Raw genomic sequence first — 22,427 nt, forward strand, 5'->3', positions numbered from 1 at the left:
CCAAATACACGACATATAAACACATATATACGTATTGATAAGGGAATTGCATGTGACAATTCTGCACCTTAGTTCAGAATTAACATGTCCACTCATTGTTAGTTTTTCAGTGGTCATTGCAAGTGCTTCTGAAATTATAGTAAACCTTTAAGATTTTTTTTTTATCTTTTTTAAAGGTCAAATAATTGTTACACAATATTATGGCATATGTTTGTTAATATGCTATCATGTACATCTGTTTGAAAGGAGTATAAAACTTGTACATATAATATATATATATATATTATATGTACAATGAAAAAAAATTCAAGAATCACAAGACTCGAACATCATTTTTACTGTTAGCGCTTTCTGCCTTTAATGGCTCTTCAGACAAACGTTATGTACTATATATACTTGGAGCCTTATACTTTCAGTAATATTAAATAAAATTTACATTGGCCCTACAGAAAATATATTGTCAAGTTTTAATAAACATGTGCTATGTTAAGGTCAAAAGCGTTTTTTTTTTTAATTTAAGATATCTTGATCTTATTTTTATATTAGGAATGTAATGAAATAATTCACCTTTATTACTATAATATATCTTTAACACTTACTAAAAATATATGGAAAAAAAATTGGGTTTCCTAATATTTTAAATATACTGAGTTGCTTTTCCTTTTTTATCTCAAGTTCATGCAACGGTTTATATAAACTCTTGAATAGCTTTATTTGAAGTTTTTATTTCCTTAAAAAAAAATCAGGAAAAAAACTGTTTGACGGTCGACGTTTAAAATCCGGACATCATTTCAGTTTTGGTTTTCCGTTTAGAATTTCCGAACATGGCAGAAATCCGCACGGTCACCTACTGAAATGACAAAAATTAGAAGAAAAATCGAATGCCAAGCTATTGTAAGTAAGAAATCAGGTGTAAATATCCATTTTAATACATATTGTTCATAATTTATGGCAATAATAATATTGTAGAGAGCAAAAACGAATCGTCTGCTATATCCGTCGTCCTGAACGACCTGTAAACAAATGGCGGCCAAAAATATGACTCAAGCACTTTAAAATGTCCTTTACACTCATACGTATTTTCCAGAGCATTAAAAATGCCTTCAAACATATACAGTTTATTTGCTCTCTTTCAAAAGTTGTTTTCATGTATTTTAGCTTAATTAACAACTAGAACCCAGTGTCTTTACCCACGACTTATCTAGATCAGATTATGGTTATCCTATTGTGTAAGGTACGTGTTTTTGTGTCTCTACATCACATTTGTCACATTTCATACAAATCAGCGTCCTGTTAAGTCTGTATGTATAAGTCATTCCACTTTTACTAATAAATTTGTAAACAAAACTAAAATAGCATTTTATATCTTTTAATTAAGTCATTTCTTTGTTTAAAATATTTTTCCCTCAGAATGATGAAGCATGTATTATGCTTTTATTTGAAGTACTGTAAGAGTGATGATTTATTAATTAATTTCTAATTAATTAATAAATATCAAATTATTTTGTATTCTGTTTGTATATATTTTTATTTCAGCTTATTAGGTAAGTGTATGGTCACTCAGGTGTAACAGACAGTGCTACCCTGTTATTTGCCTTTAGGGTTATAATTAAGGTCCTGGCCATAAGTTCTATAAGTCATTTCTTTCTATTGGGTTTTAGTTTTGTGTTCTTGTGTTTTATTGGTTTGTCAAATTCCCTCCAAAGTGTTCTTGGTCTTTCTGGTCATTCTTTGTCCAGATTGTATATAGAGAGGTTCCATTGATTTGGTTGTGACAGAATTTGACTATTTGACATTCTGACTGTGACTCTCTTCATCTTCTGTTATCATCTGGACTCCCAGCCATATACTGTAGTTGTGTGATAAACCATATGGGAGCTTGCCTATTCCCTCAGAATGGGCAATAGTGAATATATTTATATCTACAACCATTAATAAACAGTGTGTCGAACCCTGACAGGTGTTTTCGTTATTACGATTCCATAACCCTGTTACAAATTTGGCGCCCACGTTGGGACACTTGGGATAGACAGTGCAGTGAGACCCTTGGGATAGACAGTGCAGGGAGACCCTCGGGACAGACAGTGAGGACCTCTCTGCAACAACCAGCAGCCTAACGCCATTTCTGATACCCATAATGAACAGTCTGCCTGACCAGTGCCCGTCCTATAGTGTATGTCGTATTCATGGATGGATGGACGGACTTGTGATGTGTGATGTACGCGTACCATATGTTACGATGATGTAGTGACTGATAGTGACAGTACCGGTACATAACCGTCGAGATCACCTCTGCGTGGTACATATCCGTCGAGATCACCTCTGCGGGGTATAATCCGTCAAGACCACCTTTGGACAAGTTGGTGACTCATTATTCATTCTTTGTGTTATTTGTGTTTTGTGCTTTGTGTTTTGTGCCATATATGGTGTGCATTTTCTACAAGTGATTTTAACAGCTGATTGGTGAGTGTTACTGTTAGAATATTGCTTACCTGTATACTAAGAGCTCAATTATTTATTTTTTTTTCTTTTCTTTGCTTGCAAGCCTATTGTATTTTTGAAATTTACATATTTATTGGGTACCCTTGGTATTGAAAATTCTTGATTAATTTAGTTTTAAGTGTAAAGGTTAATTTTAAAAGAAATGACTTATAGAACTTATGGCCAGGACCTTAATTATAACCCTAAAGGCAAATAACAGGGTAGCACTGTCTGTTACACCTGAGTGACCATACACTTACCTAATAAGCTGAAATAAAAATATATACAAACAGAATACAAAATAATTTGATATTTATTAATTAATTAGAAATTAATTAATAAATCATCACTCTTACAGTACCATACCTAACCTGGCATAAGTTTAAAACTAGGTCCTATGGGTATGCTCAGATCTCTTAGTGGAAATGACATTATAAAGACTATAGGGCTGGGACGATATATCAAGATATCGATATCGAATCTTTGTGAGGATGATATGCATATCGATGCATATGAAGAAATATTGGTATCTTGCAAAAAATTCTGACTTCTGTTTTTCTTTATTTGACATTTTAGGTTTAATATATAAATAAATGTGCTTAATATGAATAAAGATATGAAATAAATAATAATTAACACCACTTGAGTGAAAGAATTTTGTATAAACAACTTTTTTGAATAAATTATTTTTATTTGCGAAGAAATGCTTTGTTTATTTCAATCCAAAAAAAAAAAGATTTTATAACCAAATAAACATTTCGCGATACATATTGCATCTTGCCTCAAATATCGTGAAACGCATCGATATAGAAAGAGTTGTATTGTCCCAGCCCTAATAAAGACCAAATTTTAGTTCAGATTTTTTTTAAATATTTATAACTAATTTTATTCACAAATAAAAGTGAATGGGATTGGGCAGCAGGAAAAGCCTAATTTAGCCCTCTCAATTCAGATATGTAACTTTGGTTGACAGAATGAAAACAAAAGGAACAGAGTTTCCGAAAACCAAATATTTCTATCAGTCATTCGGACTGATGACTTAATGTGCTCTACCGGTCCGAAGCATATTCTATCAGTCCAAATAAATTTTAAAATATACAGTGTATATTTCGTGTCAAATGTAATTCAAAGAAAAAGGCATTGAATATGTAGAAAATTTTGTGGACAAACATTGATTGTGATACCAGGGTTATGCAACTACATGTATAATTTATTCAAGCATGGCACCAGCTCACACAGGCTTGTGGCAGCAATAAAGTGACTAGCCCTAAGTATATGTTGGGTGAAAGAAACAACTAATTGTAAAAAAAAAGTTAATTCTTGAAAAAAAAAAAACTTCTCACGGTTTCTAGAATTCTTTTTAAAATTTAAAGTTTAATTTTCACTTGTAAAATTGAATCATATATAAATAGCAGTTATGATAGAAATAAGAAATAAATTTTAAATTATCTTTACGGTTTCTTAGTGGGCATTGCACTTTTTTACCTATATATACTGCATGCGTTTACCAACAGAGGAATGGAGGAAATTCGGATTAGAAAAAACGATCGTTTTTGGAAGTAAATAAGTCAAGTAGAACTGCAAAATGGATAAGATTATAGATATTAACGAAGAAAAGGAGCTTACTGCATTGCAAATTGACATTTATGAAGATATTTTATTACATTAGAGCATTATAAATTAATCAGGATAAGCCCTCACCACAATCGGTCACACGGACCGGTACTGTAGCAAATTTCATCGAACATTTCGATTTTCTATCGGTTTTGCCGGTAGGACCGATAGTTTTGGGAAACTCTGAAGGAACAGTATAACACTAATGCACTTGATATAGGTTTGAAGAAAAACAAATGTTCAAATTATTTTTCGAACATATGGCTACGTTTTCAGTACAGTGTAGAATATCTGTGACAAATACTTGAGAATTTTTTTCTTGAAATATCAACTTAAATTTTGACATGGGATAAAATATATATCTATACTTGCTAACTGCATCATTAAAAAGATAAATTTTTAAGGAAAAATGTTTTTATTCATGAAAAATAATTGGGCTGTCCACATCACATGTTGGACGAACAGGACAGACAAAATCGGTTGTATCTTCCATCAACTTCAATATAAATTGCAAATCTACATTTCTTGAACTATATTCTAGTTAAGCAATTATGTTTAAACCTTTTCTCATATTTCAAAATCATTTAAACTCATTAAAATATTAAAAAAGTGACGAAGTGTTGGACAAACAGGGACAGACAAAAATTCTATTTTTCTGTTCTCGATGCTCAAGGAAAAGTATTTTCAGCTTTGGAATTTGAAATTATATGATGACCAAAGACATAAAATGCAAAGAAAATTGGGAAAAATTGATAAATAAGACAAGTATGAAACTTTAAACTGTCATTTTTTATGTTGGACAAACAGAAGACAGATGTTGGAAAAACCTGGACGGACACTGAGGATTTAGGGAATTTTAATCTCTTTTGTATTTTTTATTACACATAATAACTGAGGAAAAAACACACAAAATGATCTATCTCCATCTAAAAGATATTTATTCAGGTAATTATTGACATAATCTATATATAGCTGCTATGAAGTTCCTCTCAAGATCTTCAACTGTCTCTTTGGTAAATACTGTTAAAAGAAGAAATTAAGATATCAAATCTATTTCATTTGAATTAATTAGAAGTAATCTGTAATCGACTTTCATAGATATGATCGAGATCATTAAAAAAAAATTCACTCAAGTTTGCTGGACATTAAGCATTAAGAATTCAATATAATTACCATAATAACATAGATATCTATAAAGTATTTGTTGTTGTTACGTCCGAATGGAAATCATTGTGTCCAGATTGAAAAATCACAGCTTTACTTTGTATTTTGATGAAATTACGAAGTTATTTCAATCTATTATATCAATTACGGTAATGTAGCATGATAATTCACAAGAATATGTGTGATGTTAATTAATTTTGGCGTCTAAATTTCATAAAGTATCACATTCGGACGAACATTCGGACGAACACACATTCGCCCGTAACTTACATACTTCAGTGAGACGGACAACTATTTTTCCTTGCCTCCGTCCATCTTGTAAACAGACTGGTTTGCGGTAAACACGTGATGTACTTGTTTTCTTCCATCACAAGACATGTATGTCGTAAAAGGGGCCCCAGAGAGGTCCGTTGATTGAAAAAATCGGTTTTTAAATTTACAATTTTCGCCCGTAACATAGGACAGACAAAGGAGAAGATTTAATTGATTTAACATATTTCACAGAAAAACAATGTAATTTGGATAGAAATGAATTTTATTATGCAAGAAACTGCATATCTACAGCTGAAAAGTGGCAAGAAGCTTTAAACACGCATGCAACATCTGTAAATTTAATCATTTTTAGTCAGTGTAAATTGGACAGACAAGAGTTCGTCCGACACGCAATTTTAATTTTAACTTTTATTAATTAAAGACAGTTTCCATGGCAACTAGAAAAACTGATTTTTATTGAAGAAACATCGCTAGTAAAATTAGCAAAAGAACTGTGTCTGTAGAGTAAGATTTTATAGGCTCATACAACCGTTTAATATAAGACCCTATGCAATGTCACATTTTACATTCCAAAAATGAGAGGAATGTTGAAACTAAAAATTGAATAATTTATTTTATGAGTGACTTTGACTTATGAAATTGTGTTAAATATATCTCTAACCTGTAAAGTATATTATATTTGTGTCTCAGGTTTATTAATTTTTATGGAAAATTAGTAAAATATATTTTTTCATAAGCCACCCTAAATTTACACCTGACTGAAAACATAGCCACATGTGGAATTAAAAAGAGGATTCATGCTAAGTGAGGAGAAATTATGTTTTCTTCAAGCAAAACAATCTTGTGAGACTTGGGTGAAAAAGAAAGGGGCAAACTCAAATACTATAATGAATATAGGGCCTTTAGCAATACTGGTAATATTCCATACATTTTAAATTAATGTACTCCACTTCCTCTCTAAAATTTTATTGACTTTTAATAATTTTTTTTTTTTTTACCAGAAACCACTTTTAAAGATGTGATAAAGAAACACAGAGACATTTATTGGACCAGATTCTGATGGAGCCAAATTTTGACCTGCATGCTTATGAGCCCCCAATATCTCTTTGGAGTATTGTGGAACAGTATATCCCAGTCCATGAACATGAAGAGATAAAGGGTATGCTTGGGGAATCTCTCATTGACCAGAGCTTAGAACTTCGGAATGAGGTAAGCTAAAGATTTATTAGGACTGAGGTAAGCCAAAGATTTATTGAAAAAGTTACGTAATTTGTGTTGGATAGAGCATTACCAGCGGTATATCTTTAGAATGAATACCGTACAAGCACAATTTTAAATGAGGATTAATTTTGGCATTATTGGGGAGGGTTCTGAGATCGCTTAAATTAAATATCGCTAAAAATAAACTGTGTTTCATTTGTAAAAGCTTTTTTAGTAAGCATTTTAAAATCGCTAAAATTACTTCTCGCTAAAAATAAACTACCATAATTTAAGGACAAATTGCTAAATTTGCGTCTCGCTAGAATTTCCATTTATTCGGTCATATGGACTTGGTTTAACGATAGCATTCATTTCATAAAGCATCTCAAAGAGTTCCGAATGACGACATGGCCAAGTAAAAATTGATAAATTTATTGAATTTCCCTTTATAAGGATTGATTTTCTGTAAGAAGGTATATATAAAAGCTCAAAAAAGTATATTTAGTTTAGGGGTTATTATTAATGCAACTACATCTGTAGTCTTCAAAATCATGTAGGAGCTAATCTACACTATTTTGCCACATAGCAGCTATTCACCTACTGTACAGTCCATTCAACCAGTGTCAGTCAGTTTATTTTGGAAGAGAAAATATTTGTATGCATATATATGTGTTAAATGTATCAGATATTTGAAATTGAAGCCAAATTTTACTCCAAACTACCATCTTAAATGAGAGAGAAACTACACAAATACATGCAACTCAGCAATCAATTTACCGGTATTTATAGCGATAAGAAATACAATCCTGTAATCTATTTATTTCTTCCACAAGAGATATATGTACAAAAGAAAACACAATAACGTTGGTTTACCACACATTTTTAATTGGTCTGATTGAGATTGATTACATGGCGTCCTTCACATTCATTTATACACTAAATGTTGTTATATGTGTGTGTTAAGATTAAGGTTATTTTGATATATTATGACAAAAAGACAAGGGTTATTTCGATATGGTAACAGGTGTTTTAATTAGATATATGTTAATTAATCCCTATTAATTAAAGTTAAAAGTTCTTATAGCATTAGACCAATGTACCATGAGTGAGTCTCATTTTCAACCAGTAGCTCAGACTTATAAAACGTTTTACCTAAGACTTAAGATTTTAGTATTTTGTTTTTAAATGAAATTAATCCATAGGATCATCCTTACAAAAAAGGCTATTTCAGCAAAATCTAAATTTTTTACTTAAGTTTATTGTGCATAATCATGATAATAAAAAGGTGCATTGCATTCTTTATCAAAACTTCTTTCTCATTTACACTTTTTTATTGAAAGAAATCTGTTTGTTCATATACATCTTTGATATACATGCAGAAAACACTCATTGAAACATATGTTTAATGATTTTAATATGAGAAATTTTTCTTCTTCCAAATTTAAAGTTGGTAAACTGTCAAGGGAAACAATGCCCCCCCCCCCCTTTTTTGTATAATTTTTACTGAAATAGCACTTTTGTGTTTTTGATGAGCATACCAGATATAAACTTTAGGCTTCATTGTATGGGTAAATCTTTTAAAAGGTGAAATAAGAATTTGTTTTAATGATGAATTGTGACATTGTAGATTGAGACCCTTCTGGACATCTGGAGGGACTATCGTGATGAGACCAATGATAATTGTAAGGAGAAACTTCCTGAGCCACCAGGACTCAGAGACAGACTAGTACAGGAGATTCAGTTCTTCATAGAGAATGTCAAAGAGAAGTCCAGGTTACAGGGACTGTAAGTACTTTGTTGTGAAATGTTTTTATTTCATATATGTTGTGAAAGATTAAAGTTATACCGGTACATATTGCTACATCTAAAGTTAAAAATCTTGGTTTACTGTATAGAAATTGATATTGTTCAAGTGATCATTCTATGATTATTTTACAACGTATACTTTTCAATATTCTCAATGTTCTTTAAAGACATATAAATTCTTATAATTATTTGATGTTGAATGATGTTACAAATGATTTAAAGGGACAAAACTCTTGCATCCTGTGGAATTTTCATTGTAGAAATCCTGAGAGGATCCTAGCCACAGGACACAATAAAGCTGTACTCGATTATACCATGGAAGTCAGCAGTATGTTAAAAACAGATTCTTGAATGAAAATAATTTATCTCCATAAATCTTTTTCATTATCCATTCATTTTCTTTTTCTCTTTTACAAGTATATGAAGACATGTAAACTTGATAGCATATACCTGTATTTTTGATGAATCTGTTCACTGCAGGACCTGGTACAGCACGAGGGTCCAGGCCCTCTACTGCCATGTCAAGGGACGGCCAGGACACACCCATGATGTGTACCCCCACTGGAAGTGATAGGTAAGTTCTCAAATGACTCAGGGTTAAGAAGGAAATAGAAGATTCAGTAACACCTGTAACAGAAGATTGATTAGACTCGTTTATAAGCTTTAAACTAAACATTATTTATCATTTTCACTGAAAAAGAAGAGTTATTTCCTTGTTTAAAAGTTTTTGAATTTTTAATTGAAAATAGACATTTTAAATTTTTTTAACAGAACGTCTGCTGCTTCCACTCTTAGTGAAGAAATTGAGTCCATGACGGATAAGCTGAATTACCTCAAGTTTGATGAAGTTGTCCAACATCTAAAGTACAGTTCTCATTCTAATTATTATTGTATTATAACAGTAAAAGTGTTCTAGTTAGTAACTGTATTATGGTAATAATTAAATGAAAGCTACAGTTTAATCACCTTGGGAGGCATTTATCAATCTTAAGTGAATACAATGTATTTTTTAAAACTTTTTTTTTTCACCTGAAAATTACTGGAAAACATGTTTACAAGTCTGTAGTGAATTCATAGTTACATCACTGACATTGGTTTTTAAACGTTATGAATTTATTTGGATTTAAGGGAGTATGTTTGTAAGGAATCAAAACTGTTTGTTACATGGCACTAGCTATAATCCCATTTTAAAAGATTTTTAAATATCAATCTCAATATATAAAACTGGTCCTTAAATTGTTACAATATGGCATTTCAAATTTGTTGTTGAATGTTTGATAGTTCTGATCAATCATAGTAATTTTTTCTGAATATACTTTTTATTAACAATGCTTGCTGATTAAACCTCTAACTCTTACTGTTAAAAAAATATATAAATAAAAAAGTTGCAAACCAATTTCAAAATTACAAATGATGTCCAAATACAAAGTTATAAAATGTTGAGGTGTTCAGTCATTAATATGTTGTAAATACCTGGTATTTCTTTTAGAGGATACTTAGAGGATGAAATCAACACCCTGTTAAAGGATATTCAGTTTCTGTATGAATGTTTGGATGAGGAGGCCACATATAGAGCCGAAACACAGGGAACAATCTCAAGGGAGCCAACTATAGCAGGTACAATGAACTTATGATATGGTTATCTCCCTTAAAGCATTTTTTCTTGAAGATTTCAAACTCAAATGTAAAGCAATTACTTAATCTATTACAGAGTTGCAGACAGAAAGATCCAAAATGGAAAAAGAAATGCTGTCCAAAAATATTGTTCCTCAACCACCTGTTATGAAACCCTCTCCAGTTAACTCCTTGAAGTGAGTATATCTTGAGACAAACAAAATCAGAATTTCATTTATACACATTTATACACTGGATACTAAGACTAACTTAACAAAATGTTCCACATTGATTTCAGGAAACTTCCTCCACCACAGTTGTCTTCCTTTAAGATAAAGAACCCGAGTCCTAAGTCAGGATCTAGTCCCACAGGAAGAGCCAATAGCCCCACTGGCACACAGACAGACAATGCTTATCAGACTGTTACCTCTAAAATTAGACCAGTTAAAGTGTCACATGACTTATCTGTCAAGATAACAGACAAACTTACTGGCCCACATGGAGATGTCAATAAACAAGGATTAGTGGGTATGGTCAAAGTGAATACACCGTCATCTTCTAGTGTGGTGTCTACATCGCCACACGTGGTGGCTCCCCCCACCTCTGCTAAATCTGTACGGCCTTCCTCAGCGGACAGATTCAGGAGAATGGTCCAGAACTGCAGAGATACATCCTAGTCATTTGAGCATTTAGTTTCTTCTGTTTTCAGTTTTACAAATGCTTACAGACACTTAGAGTGCATTTTCATCAGAGTAAAAAAAAAATCATTTGTAGCAGTTTTATGCTATATATAGTGTTTGATATGTGTGAATGTCAGAATATCTGTCAATATTATCTCATCTGTTCTGCACTTCAATTCACTCTGATGAGAAAAATTACACCAAATCACATTGTGCTTATTTATTACATTGTTATATGTACATGTATTCTATGAGAGGCTGAATTGTTTGTTTTATATCACTATGTATTAAATGAATTTGAAAAATGATACACTTTTCAAAACTCTTTCAGATGTAAAACTTCTGGAAGTTTTCTTAGCATGAACTTATTTTAGCCTATTCAAAATCTAGTGCAGTCATATGCTATGCTGAGAGGGAGGGGAGGTAAATACATTTAATTGTTTGGTACATTGATCCCACATTTGAAATCGTACTTGACTGGAAAGTATTGAACAGTTATTTTCTGATCCCTCCATAGGGTTTACTTCTATTAGAATGAAATAGCTCAAACTCCAAGGTTGATAGTTTGAAATTTTGGATAACCAATGAAAGGGATTTTAGAGATGTGCATTTAAGGTCATATGCAATGTAGTTTGAATTTTTTTGTCCTTTTCCATGCAGTTGAAGAGTTCCAAATCTTGAAAGAACTGTATGTAATATTTTAACTTCTGTATATGATGTTGTACACTTCTTCTATAACACTTTTGGATAAAAGAAACATCTAGAATATGTGTTAAGTATTTTTTTATATATTTTTCTTTGAATTATCCAAAAATTTTCATCAATTAATATCTTTCAAAAACTCCTGGTAATGCATGCTGATTTTTTGTCTACGAACATCCAATGGCACTATAATCTTAAATTAAGAATATCTTTAAAAATTATCAATAGGTTGCATATGTCTTTAAATATAATAACCCTAGTACCAACCATTCAGAAAATATATGGTCAAGGTTATTTTTTTTAATTGCACTCCAAGGTCAGTATCATGAGGTCAAAAAAAAAATAAAAGTAACAAAGGAAAGGTCGTGTCACTGAATGCATAAGTGAAACAGCCTAGTAGCAACTGTTCAAAAGTTGTAGGCAAAGTTAATTTTTTTATTGTTGGTTAAACATAAGTTCATGAAATCAAAAATGTTTGTACCCAAAGATTTGGGTTGAATATTGGTGTGTGGGGGGGGGGTCCTGTCCACAAGTACCTCTGGGTAAAATGAGGGTATTTTCCAGCAGTGTGGGGTTATTTTCATATTGTGGGGTTAACCCCGAATTTACATGTGATATGTAAAAATGTCATAAAACTCACTGTTCAAAAGTTATGGCCGAGGGTAAAGTTTTTCAAAAAGAGGTAAAACTCAAAGGTCAAGGTCAGAAATGGAAAAAGTTAGTACCCAAAAGGCTTGAACAAATGGATTAAACATGTGAAATATAAAAGCTCGAGCTCATATCATTTAAAAGTGATTACCAAAGAAAGGTAATCTTTTACAAAATAGGTCATAACTCCAAGGTAAAGAGGTCAAATATGTTGCAATTCGTACCCAGAGAAAGGTCTTATCGTAGGGAATGCATTTATGAAATATGAAAGCCCTTGAACCAACCATTCAAAAGTTTTGAGTAAGTTGAAGTGTTACCAGACAAACTGACAAGCAAATCAGAAACTATATGCCCCCAATCTTCAAATACGAGGGCATTCAATTTTCCTTATATTTACACATTCCAGGACTTATTTGAATCATTCTGTTGGTTTTTTGTAAAAATTGAAATATACATTTTCTCTTAAGAAAGTAAAGTGTAAGTTGTTTACAAGTGATTTTTCAATTCCGACACTATGTAATGGAACTCCAACTCGTAAAGTAAGTTACTTTGTCGTTGGACATTTGCAAAACCATTTTGTAAAATACACTTTGATTATACGACATGTACTTTGAAGTTGATATTTGAAAAAAGATGCTTAGGTTTCTGATTGACAATATCGATGTAGTTTTTTGGAGGACTTCCAAGATATTGTCGGATTTCCAATTGGTACCAATTGCGCCCCGTTGTTTTTATATTCGTATGAAGCAGAATTTATTGCCCCACCCTTATGTCCATCATTTGATTTAAAAAAAAAAAAACAAGACGAGTCATCTACGGCACTAAGTTGATGAAACAAGAATATTAAAAATCTACTTTAAAGTCATCATATTGCAAATTCTATTGTCGATACAATGACATTGTCAGCAAGTTCATCATGAAGTCTTGACATTTTTATTTTATTTTATTTGTTTTTTATACCAATTGCTAGAGTATTGTTTACACACTGAATTGTCTACAGATTTTTCGTTTGTCATGACAAGGATCATACGTTGGGTATGACAGATCGACAGGGGATGCTCACTCCTCCATGGCAGCTGATCCCACCTCTGATTATTTTGAGGTCCGTGTTTGCTCTGCTCCCGATTTGTATTGTTTGCGTAAACTTTTCAGCTTTAATATTTTCGTTATCATTGAAAGATTTTTGAAACATATCAAAATATCTTAAAGATAGAATAAAAACTTATAAAACATGTAAAGAAAAAAAAATCATAGGATTCACTGTGAGAATCAGCTTATAATAATAATGAATGTAATTATCACCCCAAAATGTGAACTGCTACTGAATTTTAAATTTCCTGATCAGCGAATCCTCATATCTTTATTTATTTGTTGATAAGTGTTATCAACAAACCATTGCTTCATAATATGGGGAGGTACGTAAAGCCATTGTATGTAATGTGTTAATTATTTGACGAAGACCCGTTACAAACATGGTCAGAAAAGCGTCAATGAAAAAACGTTCTTAAGGATGAGAGTACATTGTATCTTGTCATGGACTAAAAACTAAATTACATCAATGATGACTGATAGTCAGGTGCAGTATTATAAAAGTATTTCATTATCCATTATCCAAACGCCTATATTATTTACGGAAATTATTAATTTCGTTGACACACAATTCAACTAAGACTGCTAGGTGATAGACACCACGTCTTTTTTTTTCTAGGGTGAACAACAAGCCCTCCTTTCGGAAGACGACAAAACTTCCCCACCTCTGCCTATCTGGAGAAAGTTATGCTATGCAGTCGGAGGACCACCTTATCAAATCACAAACACGGTCATCAATTTTTTCCTGAACATTTTTCTACTAGAAGTAGCTGAGGTACATAAAAGTATGTGGATGGGGTTCATATATGATCGTTTTTTTTTTTTGTGTGCAAGATATACTCCAAAGAATACTACAAAATTATATAAGAACGTAAGAGTCCGTTCAGAATTGGACATTGAAGTCTGACTTCATATGCTCTCAGTACTTTGATTTGGCCTACTGTTCCTGATTAAGAAACCAACGATTTATGCATTACAATGGGTTTTCTGACTAAACATTGACTTTCGGTGAAAGTAATCTATTTATATACACCACTTATGTTTAAGAATGCATTACAATTATTTTCTATATTTAACCCCTTCCCTCGAATTGTTTCTTCAGAAAATGAAAGAAAAATTCCAGCCCTTTCCCCCAGAATTGTTTTAACACTTGAAGAGATCGGGTATTCGGGGCATCATATAATTACAGAGGAAGGGGAAGTTCACAAAGTGTTATTTTTTGGAGATTTTGTCATATATGTCCCTTTTTAGTGTTGAAAAATTCAAAGATTTTTAAATGAAACGAACTAAAGGAAGTGTCGAGGTCGATGTCCTTTTTGTGCACCCTTTCGAGAACAAACATTAGTAATCAAGCTTTAATGTCCATCGAAATAATACAGATTGAGAGCAGAGCAACACAGACCCCTAAAACCATAGAGGTAGGATCAGGTGCCATGGAGGAGTAGACATCCCCTGTCGAACGGTCACGCCCGTCGTGTGCTCTCTGTCATGATCGCGAAAACGGAAAAATTCGTGGACAAATAATTATGAAACTCGTCAGTCGTCTTTTAAAATTATAGATTGTATTTGCTGACAAGGTAGTTTTATCCATGCACACAGAAACGCAAAGTTTAGTTTCCACATTCTCGTGGAATTTATGCAAAAATATAGAATGTACAAGATGTTTGCTTCAAATGCATGCATACCCAGCATTTGGCACCGTATTCTTGTCGTTGATACGTTATAACTTATGAAAGTCATCTTTTCTACATGATCTGTCAGAATTTGAAGCTGCGTATTAAACATCGGAAAATAAGGAACATCTCTAACAAAGACTGAATTTCTCAATATTGTACCTTTTATATTTAACGTAACCGTACATGTTGTATCAAATAACATATCCCAATGCAGCTGAAACATCTAAATAATATGTAAACATAAAAAAAAATTGTCATTTCTTTTTACTTGAACCAGCTTCAACCTACTTATGTGGCCGTTATAGTGTTTGGAGGCAAATTATGGGATGCAATCACAGACCCACTGTGCGGTTATTTTGTCAACAGAACACGAACCAGATTCGGACAGTTTAAGCCATGGTATGACATTTTTGAATGATTTTTCCTGTTAATTGCAAAGGGAGAACATGATCCAAATTTGGATTTCAATAAACATTTTTCGTATTGTTTGACAGGATACTACTTTCCACCCCCTTGGCATGCACTGCGTACTTTTTCCTTTGGTACGTTCCAGATTTCGGAGACGAGGAAAAAGTCGTTTGGTACTTCGTCTTCTACTGCTTATTTCAAGGTTTCCTGTCGGTGAGGTTAAAATGGAACAAACCCCCTATTCAAACAAATGAAGTTTAATTCTTTATAAATTCATAATGACAAGTTTTTCACTCACTATGTACAGGGGATTCATGTACCTTACACCTCCCTAACGATGTACATCAGTAAGAACCAACGTGACAGGGACTCAGCAACCGCCTATCGTAAGACTGGCTTTTGTGTTATGATGTTTCTGTGTTAAAATTATGATCACAATTCATTTGCAGATTAAAACATTGTGAAACTATTACAAGGGACACTTTTATTAAATCGCGATTCCTCGGATAGAAAAATCATCCTCAGGTATTTATTTTCTGGACTGAAAACCTCATAGCCAAGAACAAGAGAATGGTTCGTGGCGAGAAATATTCGTGGGTTGTCAAAGTCGCGAATATTTCTCGCTCATGAATAAAAGTTAACTATACATAGCACAGATGAATTTGGGCATTCTCGCAATACTTCTTGAATTTTGCTTTTCGCACAGTCAGTGACTCAAAGAGTCGGATGTTTTGGGTTGTAGGAATGGTTTTTGAAGCCTTAGGGGTGTTGATAGCCGCTACAGTGCAGGGTGTTTTTGTCAACTCTACCAGAGTCGCTGGTGACTGTAAAGATGATGGGAATGGATCATCAGTAGTTTCTCCAGAGGAACTTAAAGATGAGGTAATTTGTAGAGTATTGCTCTTTTTGGGGGTGTATTTGTGTTAATTGTCCCTTTTACATCATACTTGTTGTTAAATGTTACATGTTTTCCTTTGGTCATTACATGCACCATATTCTATGCCAGTATCCCTTGGAGGGAGGAAATAACTAAAACAGTCAATTCCTTGTCCATATAATTTGTGCGCAAAATGGTATATACCGAAGATTGATATTGAAAAAGTTGGCAAATTAAATGAATTCATGAACATTTTTTTGACAAAAAAAGAGCATAAATTTCAAACGTTCCTAAATTCCGTACTGAATTTGTAGGATATTGATGATATACCGGGGTAATACATGTTTACTACAAATGGAGCATTGAGAATTCAATCAAGTTTTGATGATGGATGTTCAACATGATAAATAAAGTTTATAATCGTGTTGAATTCAAGGCTTTTCCCTGACATTTTACAGAAATGGTCCTATATTGAGGGATCCATTGTCGTCATCAGCGTCTATGTTTTCTGTGCTGTCGTCTGCGTGTTGGGAACGAAAGAATGCGATGGTATAACATCCCAGCAGCATGAATTTAAATCAGAATATATTGATCAAATTTCAAAAGCTATATTTGTAGTTTTAAAGTTTGATTGGGGGAGATAGATAGTGTTAATTCCATAAATTATCACGACATTATCATATTACCATTACCAAGTACTTTTCCGGTTCATCCTTCTAAAATACCTAAATTGTCACCTCCAGTTATATATAAATCTATTAATGATATGTTATCGACAGTCAATTTGAGAATTTATTTTTTTTTTTAATTCAAGATGTCATCGACGGAAGACATGGCAGTTTTCTGGCGGGAATCCGTGATGTTCTGACCTTCAAACCCTATGTCAAACTGTCCGTCTGCTTTCTCTTCCTATCCCTAGCAATAGCCGTATGTTAAAGGAGGAGTTTTTTTTTTACCAACAAATAAAAATATTGATTATATAGATTAAGATCCAATTTACAACATTTTTTTCCTAGAAAAGAAATGATTTTGGCTCTGGCAATTTCACTGTGTGTCAAAAGAGTTGACGTACTCGGTGTATTTTAGACTTTTCGTGGTTACTGTGTAGCTGCAGCACTGTAGCTCTCTGGAAAAACGGACAATCTCTGCATGGTCTGTCCGAATTACCGATATTTTTGCGATAGATAACTCGGATAGTCTTTGCATGGTATGTTTGTTTGAATTATATATCCAATTAAGAGAGCTTCAGTACTGTAGCTAAACTATTGCATAGTAAATACGCTAAAAAGGAACGATGTGAACGCTATTCGATTTCTGTTTTTTTTTTAAATTATTTTTTACTTCTATAAGCAGAATAAAAATGTTTTAACATTAAACATAATTTTACAAGGGAGAATTTTTATCATCTCGTCTGGAATATTAGTATCTAGCACTGAATTTTAAAAACATGGTACATATAAAGTGGTTTCTTTTGTAGATTGTCCAAGGGAACTTGGCCCTGTACTGTACACATAGCCTAGATCTAGGAGACGATTTCTCCATTTTTATCATTATTTTACTGGTGAGTTGCAAAAACACAAATCGTGACAACCAAAACATAAAAAAAGAATACAAACTACAATTACATGTGCATACCATCTCATCAGGAGACTTGAACTTTCACGACTGACATTGGTAAAATACCAGGCTTAAAAAATTCTGCTTGCATCTTAAATTTGGTTAACCTCAGAATATTTTGCACTTAATTTGAAGTGGATTCACATACATTATAACTTAACAACCCAAAGTGGTTAATTAAGATGTTGTTATGCATTTAGGTGTCTTCGATATTGTCCATGCCGATTTGGCAACTTATCCTGAAGAAAATTGGCAAAAAGTCGGCATTTGCAGCAGGAATGATAGTAAGTCCTTGTTCCAAAAAAAAAAAAAATAATAATAATAATGATAAATGAGCTAATAAAATGGACACTTATAGTATATAAAATTTAAACTGCAAGTTCCTTTTTTCAGCTCTTTATTCCAATTCTTATATCCCAGCTCTACCTTGATGACAACATTTACATCTATATACCAATTCTAGTGTTGGCAGGCTTTAGTATAGCAGTGGCTCTGTTATGTCCGTGGTAAGAGATTAACGTTTTCCAATCTAGTGGAAGATTATAACACTAATACTCGATATGCACAAAACTATCTGAAAATCTATATCTCATTACTTCTATAGGTCTATGCTTCCAGATGTGCTAGACGAATTTATGCTTGCCACTGGAGAAAGAAAAGATGCCATATTTTATTCTTTTTATGTGTTCTTCAACAAGCTTGCTGCAGGTTTGGGGCTGGGGCTGTCGCAATTAGCGCTACAGTTAGTGGTTTGTTGTATGTCTATAAATGGCTGAAATTGGTAATATTGCAGATGGCGATAAAGCTATAATCTTTGTCTTTCTGTCAAAATTTTCAAGGTGTTACCTAATATTTGTCTAGTCTCGGTTCAGGAATCATATACTATAAGGCACATTGCAATGTATAATATGAGCGTTTTAGATGGATGCTTTACATTTTAAATCTTATTTCATTTCCGATTTTTATATCCTTGTCTATGAACATGAATTTTAATGTTATATATCGCAAGAAATTTCGTTATTTCTATCATTTTATTACTTCACTTTACATACCAAATCTACATTTATAATACAGTATTGAGCTCAACATATTGCTCGATCAGCTATTTATCATCTGCATGATTATATTAAAAATGTGAAAATAACGTGCAAAAATGGATTTTAAAAATGCAACAATAAAGCATGAGACATAAAACAAAGTTCCAAACTGAAAGGTGATATCAGGTGCCTAAGAGGAGTAATAATCCCATGTCGACCGTTCACACCCGCTGTAAGCCCTAATATATTGATTCGGTTTAGTAATCTTTAGTTTAAGTGTATATAAATTTAATATAAAAACAAAGGCCTAACAAAATGGTATGAAATACATGTATGACAGTATAAATCTGGCTCAGTGTTAAGTTGTGTTTCCTAACAATGTCATAATGACGACAAAAGAATTTGCTAAATGCTGTTGAAATCTCCGTACCATCAACATATGTGTCGATAGCCTGCGATGGTTTTCAAAATTGATCGTACAACAGAATGCTCTTGAATATCGAATTAGTTAAGACCATAAACAATATATACACAATAAGGGTTGCCACTTTTTAGATTAGGTGGTTACAAGAGCGGTGAGTGTAAACAGTCTGAGGATGTGGACCTCGCCCTCCGCCTCCTGGTGGTGCCTGGACCCGTCGTCTTTGTCCTCATTGCCCTCCTCTTTTTGTGGTCCTACCCAATAGACGAGAGCAGGCGAGCCTACAACTGGGACCGGCTGGAAAAAATGAGGCAAGTGCCCTAGACTGCATGGAATGCGGCAGTCGTGAAAATTAGTAAAGGGTAGGATAATTATGGTAAAGAGAGAAGGCTTAACAGGCTTTGTCTGCAGTCCAATCACACTCACTTTTTAAAAATAAAATTATGTATAAAATAAAGGACTATATAGCGACTCAAAATATTGTTCTTAACTTTTAAAATGAAATTTAATACACTTTATTACGTAAGGTTTAGGTTTGATTTCATGATTTGTGCATGCACTGCGATTTGTATAATGGGCCTCGAGTTATAACAAAGGTAGACTGAATACCTAACATGAGTGTATACAAATACCGCGATTTGAATACCCATAAAATTAGTTTGGGTGTAGAAATTTCGAAAAACTTAAAAGGAATTTTTAAAGCTTAAAGAATTCCTGTTCACGTGATATCATTATATCAACTACGTTTATTTATTGGTCTAAAACCGAAAAAGATCTCCATTCAAAATAAGCAACATTTCAGGAGCGTAGCATGGGGGGGGGGGGCTCTCACTTTTTACCAGACAGAACTTTTAACTATATGAAAAAATTAACCCCCCCCCCCCCACCGAATTAGGAATTTCTAGTTTGGGTAGTTGGGCAGTTTCCCCCACCCCCTTTTTCAGGTAAGTTGATTATTGTTCCCTGGCTTCCAAAACGATGCTACATCTCTGCATTGATTAACTTCTATTAAAAATTAAGCGAAGTTCATCAATAATGATTTTGAAGTTGGAGAGGACTATAGAAATCACACTTACATTTTATTTGTAGGGAAGAAACTGAAAGAAGTAAACCCTCTTCCCAGACCCCCCTTCCGCCAGATGAGTACACTATAGATCGTAGTCTGAGCTACGAAAGCGTGATTGTTACAAGTACTGAAATCTGAAAACGCCAGCTGTTGCCTCTACAAGATATATTAATCGTGATACTGGGAAAGATGACAGAATTCAGATAAAAGCTTATGTTTTCAGATGTTATTAAGAATTGACCCTCTCTCTCTCTCTCTCATTTTCTTATTCATTAGTTTCAATTTGTTTTGCAGTTCTATATTTGAAATAATTAAGTGGGTGTTTTTCAATCAACGATTAAAATATGTCAGTAAATGTACTATAAATAATTCATTAGAGAGTATGTACTGATGTGACGAGGAAATACCTTCCTTTTCTCGTGTTATTGCGTCAATGGATATTGATACCTGGACAATGGATATTGTTTACATGTTCACAAGATGTAAAGCATGTAGTCATTCTACTATTTCATGATTATTGACGGATTTTATTTATACTGTTACTGTTTATTGGTACACTTGTATAATTTTACCTCTCGTTTTCTGTACTGTCTACAGTTTTAATTGTCGTACTTAACAAAAAATAAATATATGTTGAAAAATTCAAGGCCGTCTTTTCTTTCATTAACAAAAATTTTATCTGATATATTGTAAAATTTCCGTTACGTCAGTTCTCAGAGCTATAGCATTCTAAATCGGAACCCCCCCTTTATCTTTTGCCAAGTGGAGAGAGAGAGAAAAAAATATATTTTTACGTCTAACTTATGTATTGAATAGATAGATTCCCACACATTTAGTTTCCTCCATTTACCTTCATTATTACTTTCTACGAGTAGTAAATTTATTGGTAGAAAATATTCTACTTATTATTATATGTCTTATATTAAATATAACATGCGAGGTTTAATTTGATATGATATTCCCGCAATCTTTGACTGTTGGCTCTATAATATACATGTATATGTACCCTTTTTATATCTTTTGAAGGAACTTACATAAAACCCTTTATTTTAAACACAGGCCTTCAGATCGCTTAGAAAAAAAAATGTGGTGTTGAAAAAAAAAAATTTTTTTACACACAAATTTTTTTTAAGCGATCCAAAGGCCTGTGGTTTTAAACCCTATCCGCATATTACCCCCAAAAAGTCTTTTTTTTTTTCAAATTCTTAAAGAAAATTATTTTTACTCTAACTCGGAAATGCTGCAGATCGATTCAATTTTATCAGGCTTCATTAGTTTTTGAAATGATTTTTTTTCCTGGCTGGGGGAACCTTTTAAAAGAGAAGAAAAAAGATGTAAACAAAGATCTTATAATATACCACAACATAACATCTTTCAATACGTGTGTGTGAATCTTTGCTTGAGAGTTTGTAAAGGGGGGGAATAGAGGGACACAACCCTGGAACCCCCCCCCTTTCAAAAATTGCTGGATCCGCCCCTGTATAGATCTATCTTAATAAGTTATCTGTACATGTACAAAAGATTTAAGTTTTCAAAGGTACGTAATATTTAATGTATCCCCCATTTGAACGAGTAGTTATAAGACATTGGTGGTGTAACATTTTATGTATTTTCTCTATGTTTCATTAATTTAATTTTTACATACAAACCATGGTGCATACCGTTATGACCCTGAACGTCATTTGAAAGTCACAGACATGCTTAATGAACAGTGTATATTCCTTGTGCCGTGTTTCATATGCGTGCACCTATGTAATTTTTGAAGAAAGAAAAATATTATTACCTAGTTGTGTACTGTAGTGGCTAATGATAAATAGTAAAACCTGTGTTTGTGTGTAGCATTACTTTTATGCCTATTAGTATTGAAAAAAATATATACATGTATAAATTGTGATATTTTCATACGAACTGAATAAAATTTTGTTTTAACCTGCTTACTTCGGTAAAAGCAATCTTGATAAACGTCTACTTTTATGAATATATATGTATAACTATTAAAGCCACGAAATAACTTATTTTAAATACATTCTGTTGACTTATCACATGTTTATATA

General features: G+C 32.8%; 1 protein-coding gene and 1 long non-coding RNA gene across 2 annotated transcripts; one reads left to right on the forward strand and one right to left on the reverse strand.

Annotated features, from left to right (window-relative positions):
- The first annotated feature begins 827 nt into the window (after nt 1-827).
- Nucleotides 828-21,027, forward strand: LOC134262373 (sodium-dependent lysophosphatidylcholine symporter 1-like). The gene is made up of 23 exons (XM_062744745.1): nt 828-894; nt 1,159-1,234; nt 6,534-6,741; nt 8,360-8,517; nt 8,799-8,866; nt 9,019-9,112; nt 9,310-9,402; nt 10,028-10,155; nt 10,250-10,349; nt 10,451-10,802; nt 13,891-14,046; nt 15,225-15,346; nt 15,442-15,568; nt 15,663-15,741; nt 16,098-16,237; nt 16,691-16,781; nt 17,047-17,159; nt 17,710-17,793; nt 18,050-18,133; nt 18,243-18,355; nt 18,454-18,591; nt 19,442-19,618; nt 20,397-21,027. The coding sequence occupies exons 3-23, from the start codon at nt 6,592-6,594 to the stop codon at nt 20,509-20,511; spliced, it is 2,682 nt and encodes an 893-aa protein (XP_062600729.1). The 5' UTR covers nt 828-894; nt 1,159-1,234; nt 6,534-6,591; the 3' UTR covers nt 20,512-21,027.
- On the reverse strand, nt 5,008-5,614 carry LOC134262363 (uncharacterized). The gene is made up of 2 exons (XR_009991002.1): nt 5,530-5,614; nt 5,008-5,115 (listed from the first exon to the last, which is right to left on the reverse strand). It is a non-coding gene; the product is annotated as an uncharacterized LOC134262363 (long non-coding RNA).
- Nucleotides 21,028-22,427: the final 1,400 nt, after the last annotated feature.

The sequence above is a fragment of the Saccostrea cucullata genome, unplaced genomic scaffold (assembly GCF_032062105.1).
Source record: "Saccostrea cucullata isolate Sc308-1 unplaced genomic scaffold, CSIRO_AGI_Scuc_v1 ctg544, whole genome shotgun sequence".
NCBI lineage: Eukaryota > Metazoa > Mollusca > Bivalvia > Ostreida > Ostreidae > Saccostrea > Saccostrea cuccullata.

What these genes read in the sequence shown, in the direction of transcription:
- LOC134262373 (XM_062744745.1), top strand. Translation starts at nt 6,592, where the DNA reads ATGGAGCCAAATTTTGACCTGCATGCTTATGAGCCCCCAATATCTCTT. An exon ending in ACCCCCACTGGAAGTGATAG is followed by an intron (nt 9,113 to 9,309) that starts GTAAGTTCTCAA and finishes TTTTTTTAACAG; the next exon opens with AACGTCTGCTGCTTCCACTC. An exon ending in CGGACAGATTCAGGAGAATG is followed by an intron (nt 10,803 to 13,890) that starts GTCCAGAACTGC and finishes TTTTTTTTCTAG; the next exon opens with GGTGAACAACAAGCCCTCCT.